This window comes from Sminthopsis crassicaudata, chromosome 1 (assembly GCF_048593235.1).
Source record: "Sminthopsis crassicaudata isolate SCR6 chromosome 1, ASM4859323v1, whole genome shotgun sequence".
Lineage (NCBI taxonomy): Eukaryota > Metazoa > Chordata > Mammalia > Dasyuromorphia > Dasyuridae > Sminthopsis > Sminthopsis crassicaudata.
This window is the reverse complement of record NC_133617.1, coordinates 438,829,006-438,847,209: the sequence shown is the minus strand read 5'-3', so window position 1 is coordinate 438,847,209 and position 18,204 is coordinate 438,829,006. Positions and strand designations below refer to the sequence as shown.

At 33.5% G+C, this 18,204-nt stretch overlaps 1 protein-coding gene across 1 annotated transcript in view; it reads right to left on the bottom strand.

The window, feature by feature from the left end:
• The window catches only part of SVEP1 (sushi, von Willebrand factor type A, EGF and pentraxin domain containing 1), a 318,610-nt gene that overhangs the window by 112,975 nt on the left and 187,431 nt on the right, over positions 1–18,204 (bottom strand). The window contains 6 exon segments of the mRNA XM_074280632.1: positions 2,048–2,249; positions 3,830–3,943; positions 8,453–8,566; positions 10,626–10,722; positions 11,726–11,817; positions 17,885–18,046. Of these exon segments, the coding sequence (XP_074136733.1) occupies positions 2,048–2,249; positions 3,830–3,943; positions 8,453–8,566; positions 10,626–10,722; positions 11,726–11,817; positions 17,885–18,046 (781 nt within the window).

Sequence of the window (18,204 nt, the reverse complement as noted above, 5' to 3'; positions counted from 1 at the left end):
TTATGCATATATATTAATAAAATCATAATGTATGTAAACTATAAATCAAAACAATACAATAACCACATATGTATACATATATTTACTTTATAATCTAATATTGGACAAATCATCTAACCATAACTAGATGAAACTAGATGCTACTGATCATTTTAAGGAAAACTCCATTTATTCCTAATCTGGTGTTTTTAATAGGAATGGGTATTGGATTTTATCAAATGCTTTTTCTGCATCTATTGAGATAATCATATGATTTTTGTTAGTTTGTTACTGATAGAGTCAATTATGTTAATAGTTTTCCTAATATTGAACCAGCCTTGCATTCCTGGTATAAATCCTATGTGGTTGTGTATTATCCTGGGGATGACTTTTTGTAATCTCTTTGCTAATATTTTATTTGAGATTTTTGCATCAATATTCATTAAGAAATTGGTCTATAATTTTCCTTTTCTGTTTTCATCCTACCTGGTTTGGGTATCAGCACTATATCTGTGTCAAAAAAGGAATTTGGTAGGATTCCTTCTTTTCCTAGTTTTTCAAATAGTTTGGATAGTGTGGGAATTAATTGTTCTTTAAATATTTGGTATAATTCACATGTAAATTCATCTGGCCCTGAAGATTTTTTTTTAGGAACTTGATTAATAGCTTGTTTTCTTTTTTCTAAAATGGGACTATTTAAGTAATTTATTTCCTCTTCTGTTAATCTGGGCAATCTATGTTTTTGTAGATATTCCTCCATTTCACTTAGATTATCAAATTTATTGACATGAAGTTGGGCAAAATAACTCCTAATTATTGCTCTAATTTCCTCTTCCTTGGTGAAAAGTTCTCCCTTTTCATTTCTGAGACCAACAATTTGATTTTCTTCTTTCCTTTTTCTAATCAAATTAACTAAAGGTTTATCTATTTTGTTGTTTTTTTCATAAAACCAATTCTTTTCTTTATTAATTCAATAATTTTCTTACTTTCAATTTTATTAATCTTCCCTTTTATTTTCAGAGTTTCAAATATGGAATTTAATTGGGGTTTTTTAATTTGCTTGTTTTCTAGCTTTTTTAGTTGTAAGCTCAATTCATTGATCTTTTCTTTCTCTATTTTATACAAGTACACATGAAGAGGTATACAATTTCCCCTAATAACCACTTTGGCTGCATCTCACAAATTTTGGTATGTTGTCTCATTATTGTCATTCTCTTGGATGAAATTGTTGATTGTGTGTATGATTTGTTGTTTACGAGATTAAACTAGTAGCCAATCTAAGCTCATCAAGTAATGTTTAAGGAGCCCCAGGAAGTTCTGTAGTTTACCAAAAACGATATATATATATAGTAAAGAGCAGATTTGGAATTTAAAATCTGACCCTTTCCAGTGCTCTTTCCATTACATTGTTCTGCCTCTTATTCAGTCTGTAATTCAAATTTATTTTATGAAATATTAAGTTCTCTGTGTTATATTAGACATTTATAGTATGTAGTTATTATATCTTGGGGTGAATGATTTGAAATATCTGAGGATAGGTAATAGGTATGTTGTAAGTTTGTACTATAAATTTGGACATGAGTCACATCAAAAAATAGAATGTAGAAATAGATCTGAAAGTTTTTGGGAAAAGAGAGTTTGTAGAGCATGAGAGGGTGTGAAAAGATTATGATTGGCTTTAGTAGAGAAAATACCTACTCCATTATATGAATACATACTGTATATAGATGGACCTCTCCCCTCTATTCTCTGTGCTCACTCCACTCCCTGTCCTCCAAAACCCCAAAACTCTACCAAATTTAAAAAATACATATAATATTAAGAAAATAAACAGCATTTTCACAAAAAATTCTAATTAAATGGGAAAAGATGACTTATAAAAAGTAATGGTAAATCTTGAGAATGAAGAGAAAATTAATTCAGAGATTTAAATTGTGTCTCTCTATTCATCTTAAAAAAGTGCTTGAAAAAGAAGAAAAGTCAAGGACAAGGATATTTTGCCAAAAGTAAAACAAACTTAAATCTTTCACATGCTATTCAATTAAATCAGCCAGTCCTGGCTTTTTACCTGAAGCTGTTGATGCCATCCTCGCAGGTTCCTCCATTTTTACAGGGACTACTGAGACATTCATCCAGGTTCTTTTCACAACGAGTACCTTGAAAACCAGGAAGGCATTTGCACAAGAACCCGCCTATCTGATCTTCACAAACTGCATTGTTCAAACATGGGTTTGATTGGCATTCATTGACTTCTGTTTCACAATGAATGCCTGGTAAGAAAACAATAGGAAAATTATCATCAAAAGAATAGTAATAATTTATAACAACAATACAGCAACAATAATAATCAACCACACAATATAGTTATCTATTTGTTAATAGTTTGCAGAACAGTAAATATGCATAAAACATATCTATGTATTTGTATATACACATATACATACATATAAATTGTCCCTGGACAGTTTTTATCTAAACTTCATTTAAAAAAAAACCAAGAAAATGATAATGGTGATATCCTGATAATTGTACTAAAACACTACAATTAAAAAAAAATTCTACAAATAGACTGGCAATGTTAAAGTCAAGAAAAAAAGGAAACTAAGTGACTATAGGGGCAGCTAGGTAGCACAGTGAATAGAGCACCAGCCCTTAAATCAGAAGAACCTAAGTTCAAATCTGACCTCAGACCCTTATACTTCCTAGCTGTGTGACCCTGGGTAAGTCACTTAACCCCAATTGCCTCAGCAAAAAACAAAACAAAACAAAACAAAACAACCCAAAAAACAACCCCCCCCCCCAATTGACTATATATATATCTTCTATAGAATACTGAATTTGGAGCCTGAAACTGAGTTTGAATCTTGAGTCTATCAGTTGTAAGCTGTGTGATCTTGGAGAAAGTTACTTAACTTCTCCAATTAACCTCTTCAAAACTTTTTCTTCATCCACAGAATGGAGTTAATAAAATTTAGATTATTAAGATAGTGTACTTGAAAAATAGTGTGTTTTGTACCTATAAAGTGTTCCATAAGTGAACTACTAACAAAACTAATGGGGCACAATCTAGTTCTTTAAACATCTATGACTTCAACAAACTTATTAAGTATTCATTTCATGAATTCACTTGTACTCGCTAGTTACAATACAAAGATGCTTACATTTAAAGGGGGCAGGAGAAGAATAGGACATGTTTATAAGCAACATTTAAATAAGGCAAGATGTGATTAGAGCAAAGGAGAGACAATCCAGTAAAAGGCACTTTCATAATCTGAGGTAAGAGAAAGTAGGAGGGTCATCTTGAAAGAGATAGCACCATTGAAGTAAGAGAGATATTTTAACAGAACCAAGTTGAGGAAAAAGGAGTCCTTTCTGGGCACTGGTGATATATTATGTGAGCAAAGGTGAAGGGTAGGAGAGAACAGGATGAACATAAAGGACATATACTACTGACTGTACATATGTAATCTATATCAGATTGTTTACTGACTTAGAGAGGGGAAAGGGAAGGGAGAGGAGGGAAAAAAAAAAGCTTACAAAAATGAATGTTGAAAACTATCTTTACATGTAATTGGAAAAATAAAATAATATTGAGAAAACAAATACAAAAACAAAGAGTACAGTTTAGATCTAGTCAGACCTAATCAAATCAGCTCTCAAGTTAAGATTCTAAGATAAGGTACTCTATCTATCAAAGAAGCCTAAACAAAATCCTTTCAACCTACTCAGTTATTCATGAGGATATACCACTCAATCATACTATTATCTATGAAGCACTGAGTCTTGGAAGTTTATGAATGTAAAGAAAAATACCATAAGCAAACAGAAACAGAGCAGTTCAAATGCTTACCTTTAAATCCTCTCACACATGAGCAGTGATATCCATTAATGCTATCCACACAAGTGGCCTTATTTAAACATGGATTGGATCTACACTCATTTATATTTCCCTCACAGAGCTGACCTGCAAAGGATATTCATTAGAAATCTGAAATAGCATCACTTACTTTTATTATATGCCTACTATGTGCACCACATTATATTACTTGCTCGGAAAAATAAAAACATAAATAAGACATGTGCCTAATTCAGCATGGACTATCTAAGCATGTGCAATGGAAAACTGGCCAAGAAGGACCCAGTACTAATAGCACTGTAGTAGTTCAGGTGAAGACTGGGTAAGCCTGGTTCTGGGCATAAGTATTGGAAGATCTTTATTTGCTAATCTCCTATTAAATATGGGATAATTATAATTCAGACAAGAAAATAAACGCACCAAAGATAAATATAAACGCTTTGCTTGTGGAAAGAAAAAGGTAGACTTTGAGTCTATTAAAGTGATGAAAACATTAAAGCTAAAGTTCCATTATCTTGAAAACTTTCAAAAATCATCTTTTCTTCAAATTCTTTGTTTATGATATTATTGTAGAATGCTATTAAGTCAATTTGTATGAAAGGTTTCTCTTTAAATCTTTGGAAGTGAAGTCAGTTCTTTACCCGAAGAAAAGCACTAAACTTGGAAGAATCTGCAGAGAATAAGTGAATTCTGGGATCCTTCCACCTAACAATAGGACTCAAAGTAATGATGTCAGGAAAACTTAGCTCTCAGAATTCATGATGACTTTTAAAAAGTTGATATGCCTATATTCTCACCATGTAGCTCATTGCCAGTTAGCTAGAAGAGACTTTGTAGCCTCTTACAAATGAGTTCATGGTTTAGTCTCATGAAACAATCACTTTTTGAGCCTACCTCTACTAGGAAGGTAAACACTAATGATGGACAAGTTATTAATAAAAAAGCAAGAAACTAAATGTTTTTTTTTCAAACCTTCCAATTTACCACATTCATCAGCTCTCCTAGAAAATCAAAATTCTTCAACTTCTTGCCACAGAGATAGGTCTCATCACTACCATTTCTAATTTACTAGTTATTGTTTTTTCTTTAGCAACTTTTAATTTCTTAAATTCAGGTCATAATTCTTTGCTTGACTTTTTTTTTTTTTTTCCAGCTGAGGCAATTGGGGTTAAGTGACTTGCCCAGTGTTATACAGCTAGGAAGTGTTAAATGTCCGAGACCATATTTGAACTCAGGTCCTCCTGACTTCAGGGCTGGTGCTCTGTCTACTGTGCCACCTAACTGTCCCAGGTCATAATTCTCAATACATTTCAGTCTACTTATCCTCACCATCTATATTTTTGTTTTTCAGTCACTTATAATTTTGATTTTATTGATATCATGCTATTCTAGTACTCACATCCAAAAAGCATCACCAGGAAAATAATAGTTTTAAGATGAGCTTTTGTAGCAGTGATTCTCTTGGCATCAATGAAAATGCTGTGATAGTTCTCAAATGTGATGCAGACTGAACTCCTACTTCCCTTTGATCTTAGACCTTGCAGACTGTCCATCTCTCTCATCCAATATGGATGTGTGTGTGGGAATAGAGAATGGACCAGTAATTTTACTAGTGTAAGCAACTCCCTGATAAGAAAGTTTCATTTACTAATATAGGTTTCTATTACTCTGCTTTTAATCTTAGAGAGTTACCTTGTCCACTAGATTGGTAAATGCTTATAGTCATACACTTATGTCTTACTGGCTTTGAGATTGGCTCTCTATCTGCTGTGCTACCTCTGCCTTTTTAGTCTCTTGTGCTCTCTACACACCCACATCCATATCCACAGATACACAGGTGTATATATGCATGTATATCTATAGTTATATAGCCCCCAAATCTTTAAAGCTTAAAAGCTTTAAAAAGTTTTGGGACTAAGACTTTTGGGATACTATGTTTGTATATATACACACACATACATATATATCATTCATATACCTACATGCATATACAAGTATGTATATATATATATATATATATATATACATTATATATACACACTATGTATATATGTATCTGTTATGCAAACATATTGATGCTTTGCTTGTAAAAAAAATGGTAGCTAAACAGTTTACAACTTATCAACTTAAACTTTTATGTTGAGTCAGTCAAAATAATGGACTGCTCATCCAACTGTATGTCCTCATCTGGTCAATGAACATTTCTTGCCATTTTTTTTTTTTTTTTTTTTGGTATGAATGGTTAGAGAGATTTATTTTTAAAAAATTTTTTTGACAGATTTTTAAATTTTAAAAAATTTTTAAATTAAAAAAAAATTTTAGACAGATTTATTTTAAGTAAACAAATTTTATTGAGGAGGTTTTATCATATGCCTCTGTGCAATTTAGAATATCATCTGTGGATTAGAATCTCTTGAGAACCTCTATATTGTTAGGGATATCATTAGCTTTGCCTTTGATGTGAGATTTTGCTAGCCAACATTATCAAAGACTTTTTCTAAAAGCATATTCCACTTAGCAAAAAAGTTTAGATGGTGACAGTGTTAAATCTAAACAAGAAGCCTCATTTTCTTCCCGAAATCTCTGATCTGTATGCAATTAGATACAGGGGTTTTTAACCTTGGGCTTGAAAATTTGCATTTTAACAACATTTTGATAGCTGCATTTAAAAACATTCTTCTGAGAAGTTGATAGTGTGTGTCCCATGACAAAAAAGTGAGGAATCACAAATTAGAGAAATAGTCTTAATTGCATGTACAGCATATGTCCTTCACTGATGTGTTTTTCTGATTCTTCATTGTTGTCATGAAGGTAATCTTGGATTCTTGATATCTATGCCAACAAATTATACGCTCTGGAAAGTCTTACTGAGGTGGAAATTTTCCCACACAGATGTGGCAATGAAGAGTGTATCTGCAGGCCAAAGACAATCTAAATGGAGAGCAGCTCATCATCAGAAGATTGATTCTCAGGTGATGAATGTTTTGACCATGATAATCCTGTGAAATCCTACACAAATCACTTAGCCTCAATGAGTCTCAGCTTTCTCATTTGTAGAATGAGGAAGTTAGGCTAGAGCAGGGGTGCTTAACTTGGAAATCTATGGATAGATTTCAGAAGATTGATGGATTTGGGGTAAACATTACGTTATCATTGAACTCCAATTGCAATTTAGAAAGGGGAGAGGTAGAGGAGAAGAGAGGAAGAAAGGAGGGGAAGAAAGGAGGAAGAAAAAATCTGTTGGAGAAAGGAGAGGGAGGAGAGGGAAAGAAAAAGGAAAGAGGAAAGGGAGATGAAAACATAGGGGGAAATGAAGGAAGGAGAGATGAAGGAAGGTAAGGAGGAGGAGAATAAAAAGAAGAAAAGAAGGAAAAAAGGAAGAAAAGTAAAGAAGGTAGGAGAGAGAGGAAGAAAGGGAAGGAGAAAAGAAAGAAAAAAAGAGAGGGACAAGAGGAGGGAGAGGGAAGGAGAGAGAAGAAGGTGTTTTCATTAGGGAAAAAAAAACAAAAAACAATTAGGTGTAATTTCCTTAAGTCAATGCTTGAGTGTAGATAGTGGAAAAAATAGTAGAAGACCAAGTTTTAAATTCTAGCTCTGCCACTTATAATTGTGACTTTAAGCAAATCAATTAACTTATCTGAGTCACCTGTAATATGAGAGTTGTGACAAATGACTTCTAAAGTTCCTTCAAGAGCTGGATCTAAGATCTAGTATTTGAAATACTTTTCTGAACCTTTACTAAGGAGATTCATTTACAAAGGCTGACATCCCCAAGTGAAAGTCACATTTTTATGTGGCCTCAAAATGGAGAAATATAAATTCAGGGTGCATTCAAGTGTATGGTTAAAGCTATTATAGAAAGATTTTTTAGTCTTCTCTAACATATCTAATGTTTCATTTTCATTCTAATAATTTTTTTTGTTTGAAAAGTTATTAGTACCTGGTCCCTTGAAAATATCTTTAAAATATGTTACACATCATATTATGTAATACGCAAAACAATATTATATTCGCAATATATATCACATTATAAGGACATTAGAAAGTATATCATATGATACAAAAATCTATGCTTAAGTATATTCTGATAATCATAAAATCATATCTTATTTCAAGAATTTTTATCACCAACATGCTAACTACAAAAAAATATATAACTGAATGGCGGCAACTGCCATCTTAAAAATCCTTGGAAGTCAAAGTATTTTAATAATGGTGGAAAATGAAAATCTTTACTCTGAGCATGAAGCAAAACAGAAATAAATAAGTTAAGCAAAATAATATTTTGTAGTTAAGACTGGTAAAAATAATCCTTAGACACAGCATTTACAAAAGTGCTTTTTAGGTTATGCGGTATGATGAGATAAATGCATACATGCATATGCCTTGGGGATTTAAAAATATTTTTGAAGTAGTTTCAAGTAACCTTGTAAGAGATTTTCTCTCTTTAAAAGAAATGTAATAAAAAATTCAGAGTAATTTAAAATAGAAAATCATGCTTCTTTACTCCAAATTGTAAAAAAACAGAAGATCAATTCAGAAAAATTTTCTCAGAGTAAATTTCCACTTGATATCAGCAATGCCTTATATTGAAAAACTGTGTCATTATTCTATTACCTGTGTATCCTGCCAGGCACTGACAAGTGAACTTGCCAGTACCATCTTTGCACATTCCATTGTTGAGGCAAGGGGATGAACTGCATTCATCCACATCTACTTCACACTTTAAGCCTGCAATGCAAAACAAACAACACTGAGGAGCAAGAGCCAACAATATGGAGCTCTACAATTTACAAAGCACTTTCCTCACTCTATGAGGTAGAACAGATAGGGGAAATGGAACCTCAGAGAAGTTGACAAACCCAAGAGTACACAGCTAGTAACTGGCAGAACTAGCACTCAAATTGAAGTGTTCTAATAGTCTTTCTGATCCACTGAGTTTTTTCTCCACTTCTACCATTTATATAACCATTTATATGACACACTATTTCTTGAGAACCTTGGCCTTGAAAGCCAAGTAGTTAACTATAATTATTTCAGTTTTATAAAGAAGGAAACAATCTCTGAGAATTTGTGACTGATGAGAAATAGAAAGAATTAAGAACATTTAAAGCCAAATATCATTTCCCATTCACCCAAGTTGGTAGAAGTAGCCTTAGGACTTCCATAATTAATTTCTGACTTATGTGCATTTGTTTATATAGAAATCTAGTTTAAAGAACTTTGAGATTCTAGTCTAAAGAACTTTACAATTTATGACAATAAAGAAAAAATAATTTCTAAAAAATCACATACACAATTGTTCTTTGTTTTCAGTGATGATCCTACTTGAAAATCATTATTTTGTTTTTTTAATAATTTATCACAAAATTAATATTAAGCATCCTGAATTAAACTTGTTTTGTAACTATGTTTAAATAAATCAATTTCAATGTATAAAATGTCATGACTTCTCACTTATTCCCTCTGTTTCCATCAGAATTCTTTGTTTATACATTCCCATTTCCTTTTCCTTTTCTTAGTGATACTTAGATTTGCTTTTTTGCTTTAAATTATGTCACATAGATGTCTCCATAATTTTGATGTTTCTTTTATTTACTTATCTTAATTGCACTATATTATCCCATTATATTAACGTACAACAATTTATTTAACCACTTCCCTATTATTTGACATTTAAATTTTTCCATTTTTTGCAATTAAAATGTTAATGTTAAAATCTTTGAAAGATAGCTTTTTGAAAATAATACTCATAACAGTATATATTCCCAACAACAAGGTTCTTGAATCAAAAACAATTTTTTAAGTCTTACTATTTACTGCCATATTACTTTCCAAAAAGATTCTAATAATTTGCTATTCTACTAGCAAGGAGTTATTATGTCTCTGTTCCTCCACAGTCCTGCTAGCATTAAGCTTCATTATTTTTGTTAAGATGATAGGTTTGGAGTTGAAAACTCCAAATTATCTGCATTTATATCTCTGATTAGTGAAATTAACAATTTTTCAAATGATTATTATATTTTTCCTCATTTTTTTTTAGATCAATCTGATAATTCCTTGGTATAGGAAACTCCCACTGAGAAACTTCCCTCTATGAATACATATAAACACCTACTCAGCAACCTATAATCCTAGATTTCCTGGGACATGAGAGGTTAGATAAGCTGCTAGAGTACACAGCTAATAGGTGTCTTAGGCAAAACTTGATTTATGTTCTCCCTGGCTCTGAGGCTGCTTCTATATCTACTATGTCATTAATTCTTTCTTTCTATCTGGCTGTTCATAGCCTTTAACTATCCATTAGAGATTGAGGTTTACTAAATATTTACTATATATGTTTTATATATTTTAGATACCAACTTTTACCTATAATATTTGTAAATATTTTCTGTTTTTTCTTTTGATTATATTTATGTATAAATTTACATATTTATAAGTATATTTTGTTTTGTTAATGGTCTGCTTTTGAATATACTTATAACAGCTAAAAAACTGAACCAATAGTCTTTTACATGTGAATGTGGCCTATATTAGAATAAAAATCTTAGACTTGGATTGCTACAAAAGGCAACAAAAAGGAACAGCTTGAAATATAAAAAAAGGTTTGATTCCTTTATGTTCTCTCTCCTCAACTGGTTTTAATCTATCATATTGGAATATTTATGCATGTTCTAAAATAATACCTTATAATTTGCATTATGCTTAACTTATCAGAGTGTTTTTATGATGTCTCATACTACAGGCAAAATTTTCACCTTACTATATATGAACAGAAATTTTAATTTACCTGTAAATCCAGGTAGACAGATGCAAACATATCCACGTCCTACTTGTTGACAGGTTCCACTGTTATGACATGGATTTAGAAAACACTCATGGAATACCTATCCACGATAGAGAGCAAAAGACAGAAATGTCATGTTCACAAGCAAAATTGTTACTAAGCAATATGTTATTAGCCATGGTCATTTTGTTTTCAGAATGCCTGCCTATTTGTTTCAGACTTTAACACTTGTCACTTTTATATCTCAAGTCCTTTATAGAATAAATGAATTTTACCAACATGTTCCCAAATCTGTATTTGGGAGTTTTGACCCAGGATAAGTGAACATCTATATATTCACTAGATTGAATACCAGGAAAGTTATAAACTGATTGGATATTGGTAAGGATGTTTTGTATTAAGCCTCAGGAGAGATGGAAGATAAACTGCCACAATAAATTATCTTGCTCTCTCCAAGAAGGAATATTGTTTTTTGACCCAGCAGTATTAAGTCAAGGAATTGATAGGACCAAACTTGGCTAACTCAGTTTAGTTATTAAGACTACCAAAATTTTTGCTCATTATTACTGAACAATAAAGAAACAATGGATTTAGCATAGTTTGAAGATTATGCTTCTGGACCTTTCTTATAATAGACTGAAATAGAAAAATTTTTGGTTGGAAAAAAATTAGATGAAATTTCTCATGAAAGGTGAATGAGCCTCTTTCTCAATCAGCAAGAGTTTTGGGTTATTTCAAAATGTTCTTCATTTAAAAGGTATTCCATGTTTTTTAATGAATTAAAAAACACCCCATTTATACACATACACAAAATCCTTCATTACATAAACATAAATTACAGCAGCAATAACATCATATGTCTCTGTTATCATTTTAAAAAATCTATGTATTTCTTCTCTTTTAACAAAATGAGACTGAACTTTTGGGATTTTACTATAAAACTCAATAATTTGAAAATAAATCACAGGTATTTTTTCTCTTTTTTTTTCCCCCCTGGGGAGGGGATATAGTTAAATTAAACTGAGCATTAGACACATAAGAGCAAAATTATTTCTTTTTCTGTCATTAGAGCTAATAATATTCCAGGTAATATTCTTTCTTACCTGGCTGCTGACTTCATACTTCTTGGTGATATGTCCAGGAGAGGCTGACAACATGATACTTTCCTCTGCTGCTGAAAAAGTTGAACTAAAACCTAGGGAGAATGCACAGAATGTAATGTGCTGTTGTCTCCAGAAACTGCCATTCGCTCTCTGGGAGGAGATTTGCTGTCTCAACTCAATCTCTTGGCCAGACTCTCCTTCCTCCAGAGAGAGACGCTCCAACTCTGACCTAGAGTCAAGACTCTTTCCTAATCTCTTGAGTGCCGCCCTCTTTTATCCTCCTAGAGAATGGGCATGGGATAATGCAAGGGCTTCTGGGAAGAAATACTTCAACCAATGAACTTGCTCCTCCTAAACATGCAAGCTCCTCCCCAGGAGTTCACAGGGGTAAAACTCCCCTAAAGGCCAGAACTAGAGAATTGTTAAGTACCGACTTAGCACTTAGTAAGAACCTAATATCTCATTATCTCATTAGCACTTAGTAAAAACCTAACATCTCCCCCTTTCTTTTGATTTAGAACATAGGGTGGTCATGACCTTGAAACATAAATCCATCAATATGGGAGGCATTACACATAATTACATAGATTATATAAACACATAGTAACATAGTAACATAATACATGCTAGAAGTATGTAACAAATAACATGATCAAATAATCATAAATTGAGAATTTATAAATGTCCATAAGTCCATTGTCCATTAGTCTCATCTTGTGTTAGTAAATCCAATGATTCCTGCTGGTTTTAAAGTTCTTTAACAGTCTTCTTATTAGACATGCTCTTTCAGTGTCAGATGTTTCTTAGATTTTTCTCCTTTGTTTTTTGGTTTTTCTCTTTTTCTGTCTCTCTCCAATGGACAAGGCGAATATGACTCATTGGCACTCATCTGATTCCTTCTCCTTCTGAAGAAATACAAGCAAATCCTCTCCCCCAGGCAGTTAAACTATCTGGTCCCTTCCATTCACCAGTTTCTGGGTCTCTCCACATGACCTGGCGATTATCTAAGGGCAGTGGAGCTGCTCGTATTGGACACTGCCCTTCTGGTGGGTTATAAAACCTGTCTGCTAGAGCCAGTGCATCTTTGTCAAAAATTAGAAAATTAATGGTATAGAGAACTAAATTTAGAAGTTCTCTAGGGTTATCTCTGGCTCCCCCTTTCTTTTGTTTTTGGAGGAGTGTCTTAATGTCTTTGTTTCTTCTCTCAACTATTGCCTGATCTTGCGGATTAAAAGGTATTCCAGTAGTGTGTAAAATCTTATACTGCGCACAAAAGTGCACAAAATGTTTAGAACTATATGCAGGTCCATTATCTGTTTTTATTTCTTGTGGCACACCCATAATTGCAAATGCTTGTATAAGGAATTCAGTGACCACTCGGGCTGTCTCTTTTGCTGTTGGCACTGCAAAAGTGAATCCTGAAAAGGTATCTACCACTACATGGATAAAAGACAGATGACCAAAAGATTTATAATGGGTCACATCCATTTGCCAGATTTCATTGGATCTTGAAGAATCATGAGGGTTCTTCCCTGGAGGGAGTGTAGGAGTGTGGAAAGGAAGGCAAACTGTACAGCTTTTTACTATGCTTCTAGCTTCCTCTCTTGTTATTCCAAATTGTAAATGTAAAGCTCCAGCAGTCTGATGATATTTAGAATGAGATTGTTGTGCTTCCTGAAATAAAGGAATACTGGCTAACATGGTTAGAAGACTATCTGCCTTTGAATTTCCATCAAAAATAGGACCTGGAAGTCTACTATGTGAGTGGACATGCAAGATATAAATCTTACCTGGATGCTTCCTCACTTGCTCTTGAAGTTCCTTAAAGAGCTGATAAATATTAGAGGCTGCAAATTTTATTTGGGCTGTGGCAATTCTTTGTACTACACCTTCTGAATAGGCTGAATCAGTAATTATATTTACATTTCCTGGGTAATAAGTAAGAGCTAGCATGATAGCAAATAATTCATTTTGTTGAGTGGACTGAAAAGGAGTCCTGACTACTCTCTTTATGGTTAAATCATGAGAGTATACAGCACAAATATTTTCTTTGGAGACATCTGTAAAGATTGTTGGTCCTTTAAGAGGAACCTTAGAAATCTTTTCTTCAAAAATCCATCCCCAATTATGTAGTAGCCGGGTTATCTTTAATGGAGATCCATGTGCAAAATTTGGAGCTGTGGCCAATAAAATTTGCCATTCTGGGATGGTCTCACAGCATACATTAATTTGTGCGTTAGTATAGAATGTGTATATTTTTTCAGAACTTATCCTAGATAATTGTATTACTCTCTTAATAGCCTTTAATAAAATTCTAGCCACAAGCACTGGGTAAGGAGTAAGGCTTTGTTCTGGTTGTGCTGGGAGGTTCACCCACTCTATCACACTGTATCCTTGATGAAGGACTGCTGTGGGTGCCTCTTGTGTAGCAAAAACTGATATTTCCAAGGGTTTTTGAGTGACTCTTTCAACCACATTGGATAAAGCCAGTTCAACTTCTCTAAGAGCCTCTTGTGCTTCTTTTGTAAGCTGGTGTGGTGAGTTTAAAGCATTGTCTCCCCTTAAAATGTCATATAGAGATTGCAGTTCATTGGTAGTTAGGCCTAACACTGGACTCATCCATTGGATATCTCCTATTAACTTTTGGAAATCATTTAAGGTGTCCAACTTCTCTTTTCTTAAAGAAAGCTTTTGTACTGTGAGTGTCTTAGGATATACTTCATATCCTAAATATTGAAAAGGAGCATGTCTTTGAATTTTTTCTGTAGCTATATGCAGTTTGTAGTACTTTAGTGTTTCCATGGTCTTTTGTAGACATGCTTCTAACATTTGTTCCTCAGGTGCACATCCCAAAAGTCCATGTAACCCTTCATTAAAATAGTTGCACAATATCTCATTGTGTCACAGAATTGATCCTGGAATCTAAATGGCTGTGATAGTGAAATGAAAATGTGTGCTGGTTCTATCAAGCGTAAAGGCCTCAAGTGTAGACTAAGTAATGGATTGAATATTTATTTTGCCAGGACCAGCAAGTTTCAAGAGAGATCACCTGGAGGATTTCGACTAGTCAACAATGGTTAGAATTATCCTTTATCATGAGCATAATTTTCATTCACTCATTCATTCATTTTTATTGTTCCTACTGCCCACCACTAAGCACCCCTTCTCTAGTCATGAGGGACTCAGGATAAGCCTAGTCAAATAATTTAAATAGCTTCCAATCAGCTTTGAAACTATTTATCACCATCAATTACTCCTCCTATTTTGAGAAACAGTGTGTAGGGGCTCTACAATAGCAGGGGTCCTGCCTTCAGAACAATGGAGACAATTGTCAATGTTTCCACTGGCGAAAAAGGAAAAAACAACAACAACAAAAAAAAACTAAGACCTCAATCTTATGAGTGTTGTACCTTCGCTGCTCTTCTTCCATACTCAATTGACTTTCCTGCTTATGGAATTTGTCCCAAAAATCTTAGGGCAGTTTTAATAACTTCAGAAGTCTAAATGCTACAAACTTTGAAAAAACACATTTGAGTGGATATCTTCAACATAGAGAAGATCTAATTCAGTTCCAGTTGATCAATGATGGACAGAATCAGCTACACTCAGAGAAGGAACACTGGGAAATGAGTGTAAACTGTTTGCACTATTGTATTTCTACCCAGGTTACTTCTGAATCCAATTCTTACTATGCAACAAGAAACTCGGTTCTGCACACATATATTGTATCTAGGATATACTGTAACACATATAACATATATGGGATTTCCTGTCATCTAGGAGAGGGGGTTGAGGGAGGGAGGGGAAAATTCAGAAAAGAAGTGAGTACAAGGGATAATGCTGTAAAAAAATTACCCATGCATATGTAATGTCAAAAAATTATAATTATAAAATTAATTAAAAAACACATTTGAAAGCTTATTTACAATGCAGCTTATTAATATTCATCATAGCCATTGTCTTATATGTATCAGTTTTTGAACTTTCTAAAAACCTTTAGACCAGCTGCCTTAATCAGTAATGAAAATTAATGAAAACTGGTATCCTTAAGATTATCCAGAGAATGAGGTTTTGATGCACATATGATGATTTTGATGTTATTCTTCCAGAAAAAGTCTGATTGAGATAGAGCAGGTGATTGAAGTTCCAAGCATCTAAGTGGTATAGTAAATAGAGTATTGGTCAGGTATCAAAAAAGCCTGGGTTCAAATCCATCCTCAAACACATACTAGCCTTGAACAAATCATTTAATCTCTGTTGACCTCAGTTGCTTTAATTGTAAAATGGGGATAATCAAAGCATCTACCTCTCAGAGTTGTTGTGAGAATCAAATAAGGTAATATTTGAAAAGCATTTAGAACATTACGTCGCACATAGTAGGTATTTTATAAACATTTATATAATATCTACTATATGTTTACTCTTGCTCTGAATCCCTTTCTTTCCCTACCAAGAAAGAGGAGCTCCTCTACTAATACATTCATTTAAGAGTGTCATTCATAAAATTAATTTATATTGAAAAAAATATTCAAAACTCCTGAACCAAATACTAAAATAATTAAGTCTTCAAATTATGTTTTCTTAAATTTGTAGCATTTGTGCTTCTGAAATTCTTAAAAGCTCAAAAGTATACTAAGACTTATGGGACAGTAGATGCCTGATAATGATTCTCCATTCTTTGCTTCTCATTGGAATGAGACTACCTGATACACAATACCATATCCATTCCTGATAACATGTTTATTTAAATAAATATGCTGTAAAGAAACTGAATTTGGAGTAAGAGGATTTGGGGTCAAATCTTAGTTCTGTTTCACAATCTGGCTCTAAACTTCCCTGTCACACAACTTCCTCATAAAGGTTATGCTCCAGCCAAACTAGAAAATTTCCTCAATTTTTCTCATATTTTTCAAATCAATGCCTCTCCTTGTGTCATTTCCTAATGCTAGAAAGATCCTCCTGCCTCTTTTTCAACTACCAAAATCCTAATCAAGGCCCAATATAGACACATTCTTCTCCCTAATTCCCCCAAAGTAGAAGGGAGCTCTTCCTCTTTCCTCTACCTTTTCTTTCTTTTGTACTATTTTGTCATTAGAGCTAATAATATTCCAGATAATATTCTTGCCTGACTGCTGACTTCATACTTCTTGGTGATATGTCCAGGAGAGTCTGACAGCATGATACTTTGCTGCTGAAAAAGCTGAACTAAAACCTAGGGAGATATAAAGGGCTGAAACTCCTGAGTTAATGCACTGAGGGGGGACAATCGAACACTTAAGGCTAATTACCGATTGGACAATACTTTATAAGAATATGCTTGGAAAATGGCCTTTCCTACTATCCTGTGCTGGCCCAATTGTTTGGTGTATACAGAGAATTGTAGCAGGGACTAGGGGTGGAGTAAGACTAGCCAGAGTCACTTTTCGGTGGGAGACAAAGAGGTGAGGTCATGGAGATCCTAAGCGTCCATTCCCTGTCACTTCTACTGTTAAAGATCAAGAATAAAGATCAAGGACTTTTGCTTATCCTGACTCTGGCTGATTCTAAGGTACCCAGTGTGCTAATGTGATCATCACAGGGAGAAAGTTTCATTTTGTTTTAAATTTAGTTAAACATTGTCAACATATTCAAGATGTTAAGCTTCAGCATGGATGAGGACTATCTTATTCATACTTTTATCCTTTAGCAAATAGTCCAAAGCCTTGTATCCAGCAGGTACTTAAATGCTTGCTGAATTGAAAGAAATTAAAGAATCTTTTAAATTGCATAAATAAGTCTAGCTAACCTAAACCAGTTGCTGACTGAATTTTAGAGGCTCCACACTGATAATTTCTTATATTAATGAAATCATAGGTATGATTTTAAAAATTCAAAAACATTCTTCTCCAATAATTTGAATATATGTACATTTTGAATTTTCATCCCCTGCCTTTGGGGCGTTCATTTATCTCTTTACATTCTCAATGATTAACATAGTGCCTGTAACACTGGAAGTGCATAAGAAATGTTTGTTGACTGGTTGATTCTAATAAAGAGAAGAAGTATATATGAGCAAAGACAGCCATAACCATAATTAAATACAATCCTAAGAGAATGGGAGCTCAGCCACAGTTTATCGGTATACCTCTTTTGAACAATAAGAACATGTTATTGGCTTACTTGAACAATCTGTGATGGATCTTGCCCCAGTGATTGTTGTTGTTCCATAAAAAGGACAAGAAAGGCAGAAGGACTTTCCTGAGTTGGGTTGATAATAGTCTCTGGGGCACGGATAACATGGCTTGATGCCAGAGCGGGAGAATTCTCCTATCGGACAAGGCACTGTAAAAGAAGGGGAAAATCTGCTTTAAAAAAGAATACACTTCCTAAAGTTAAAAAAATAAAAAAAACTCATATTATTCTTGTCTTGGTAGAATAACTTTTCTTTGGATCCCTTAAAAATGCCATAAAGGTATATTACATTTCACAGGGAGACCCAC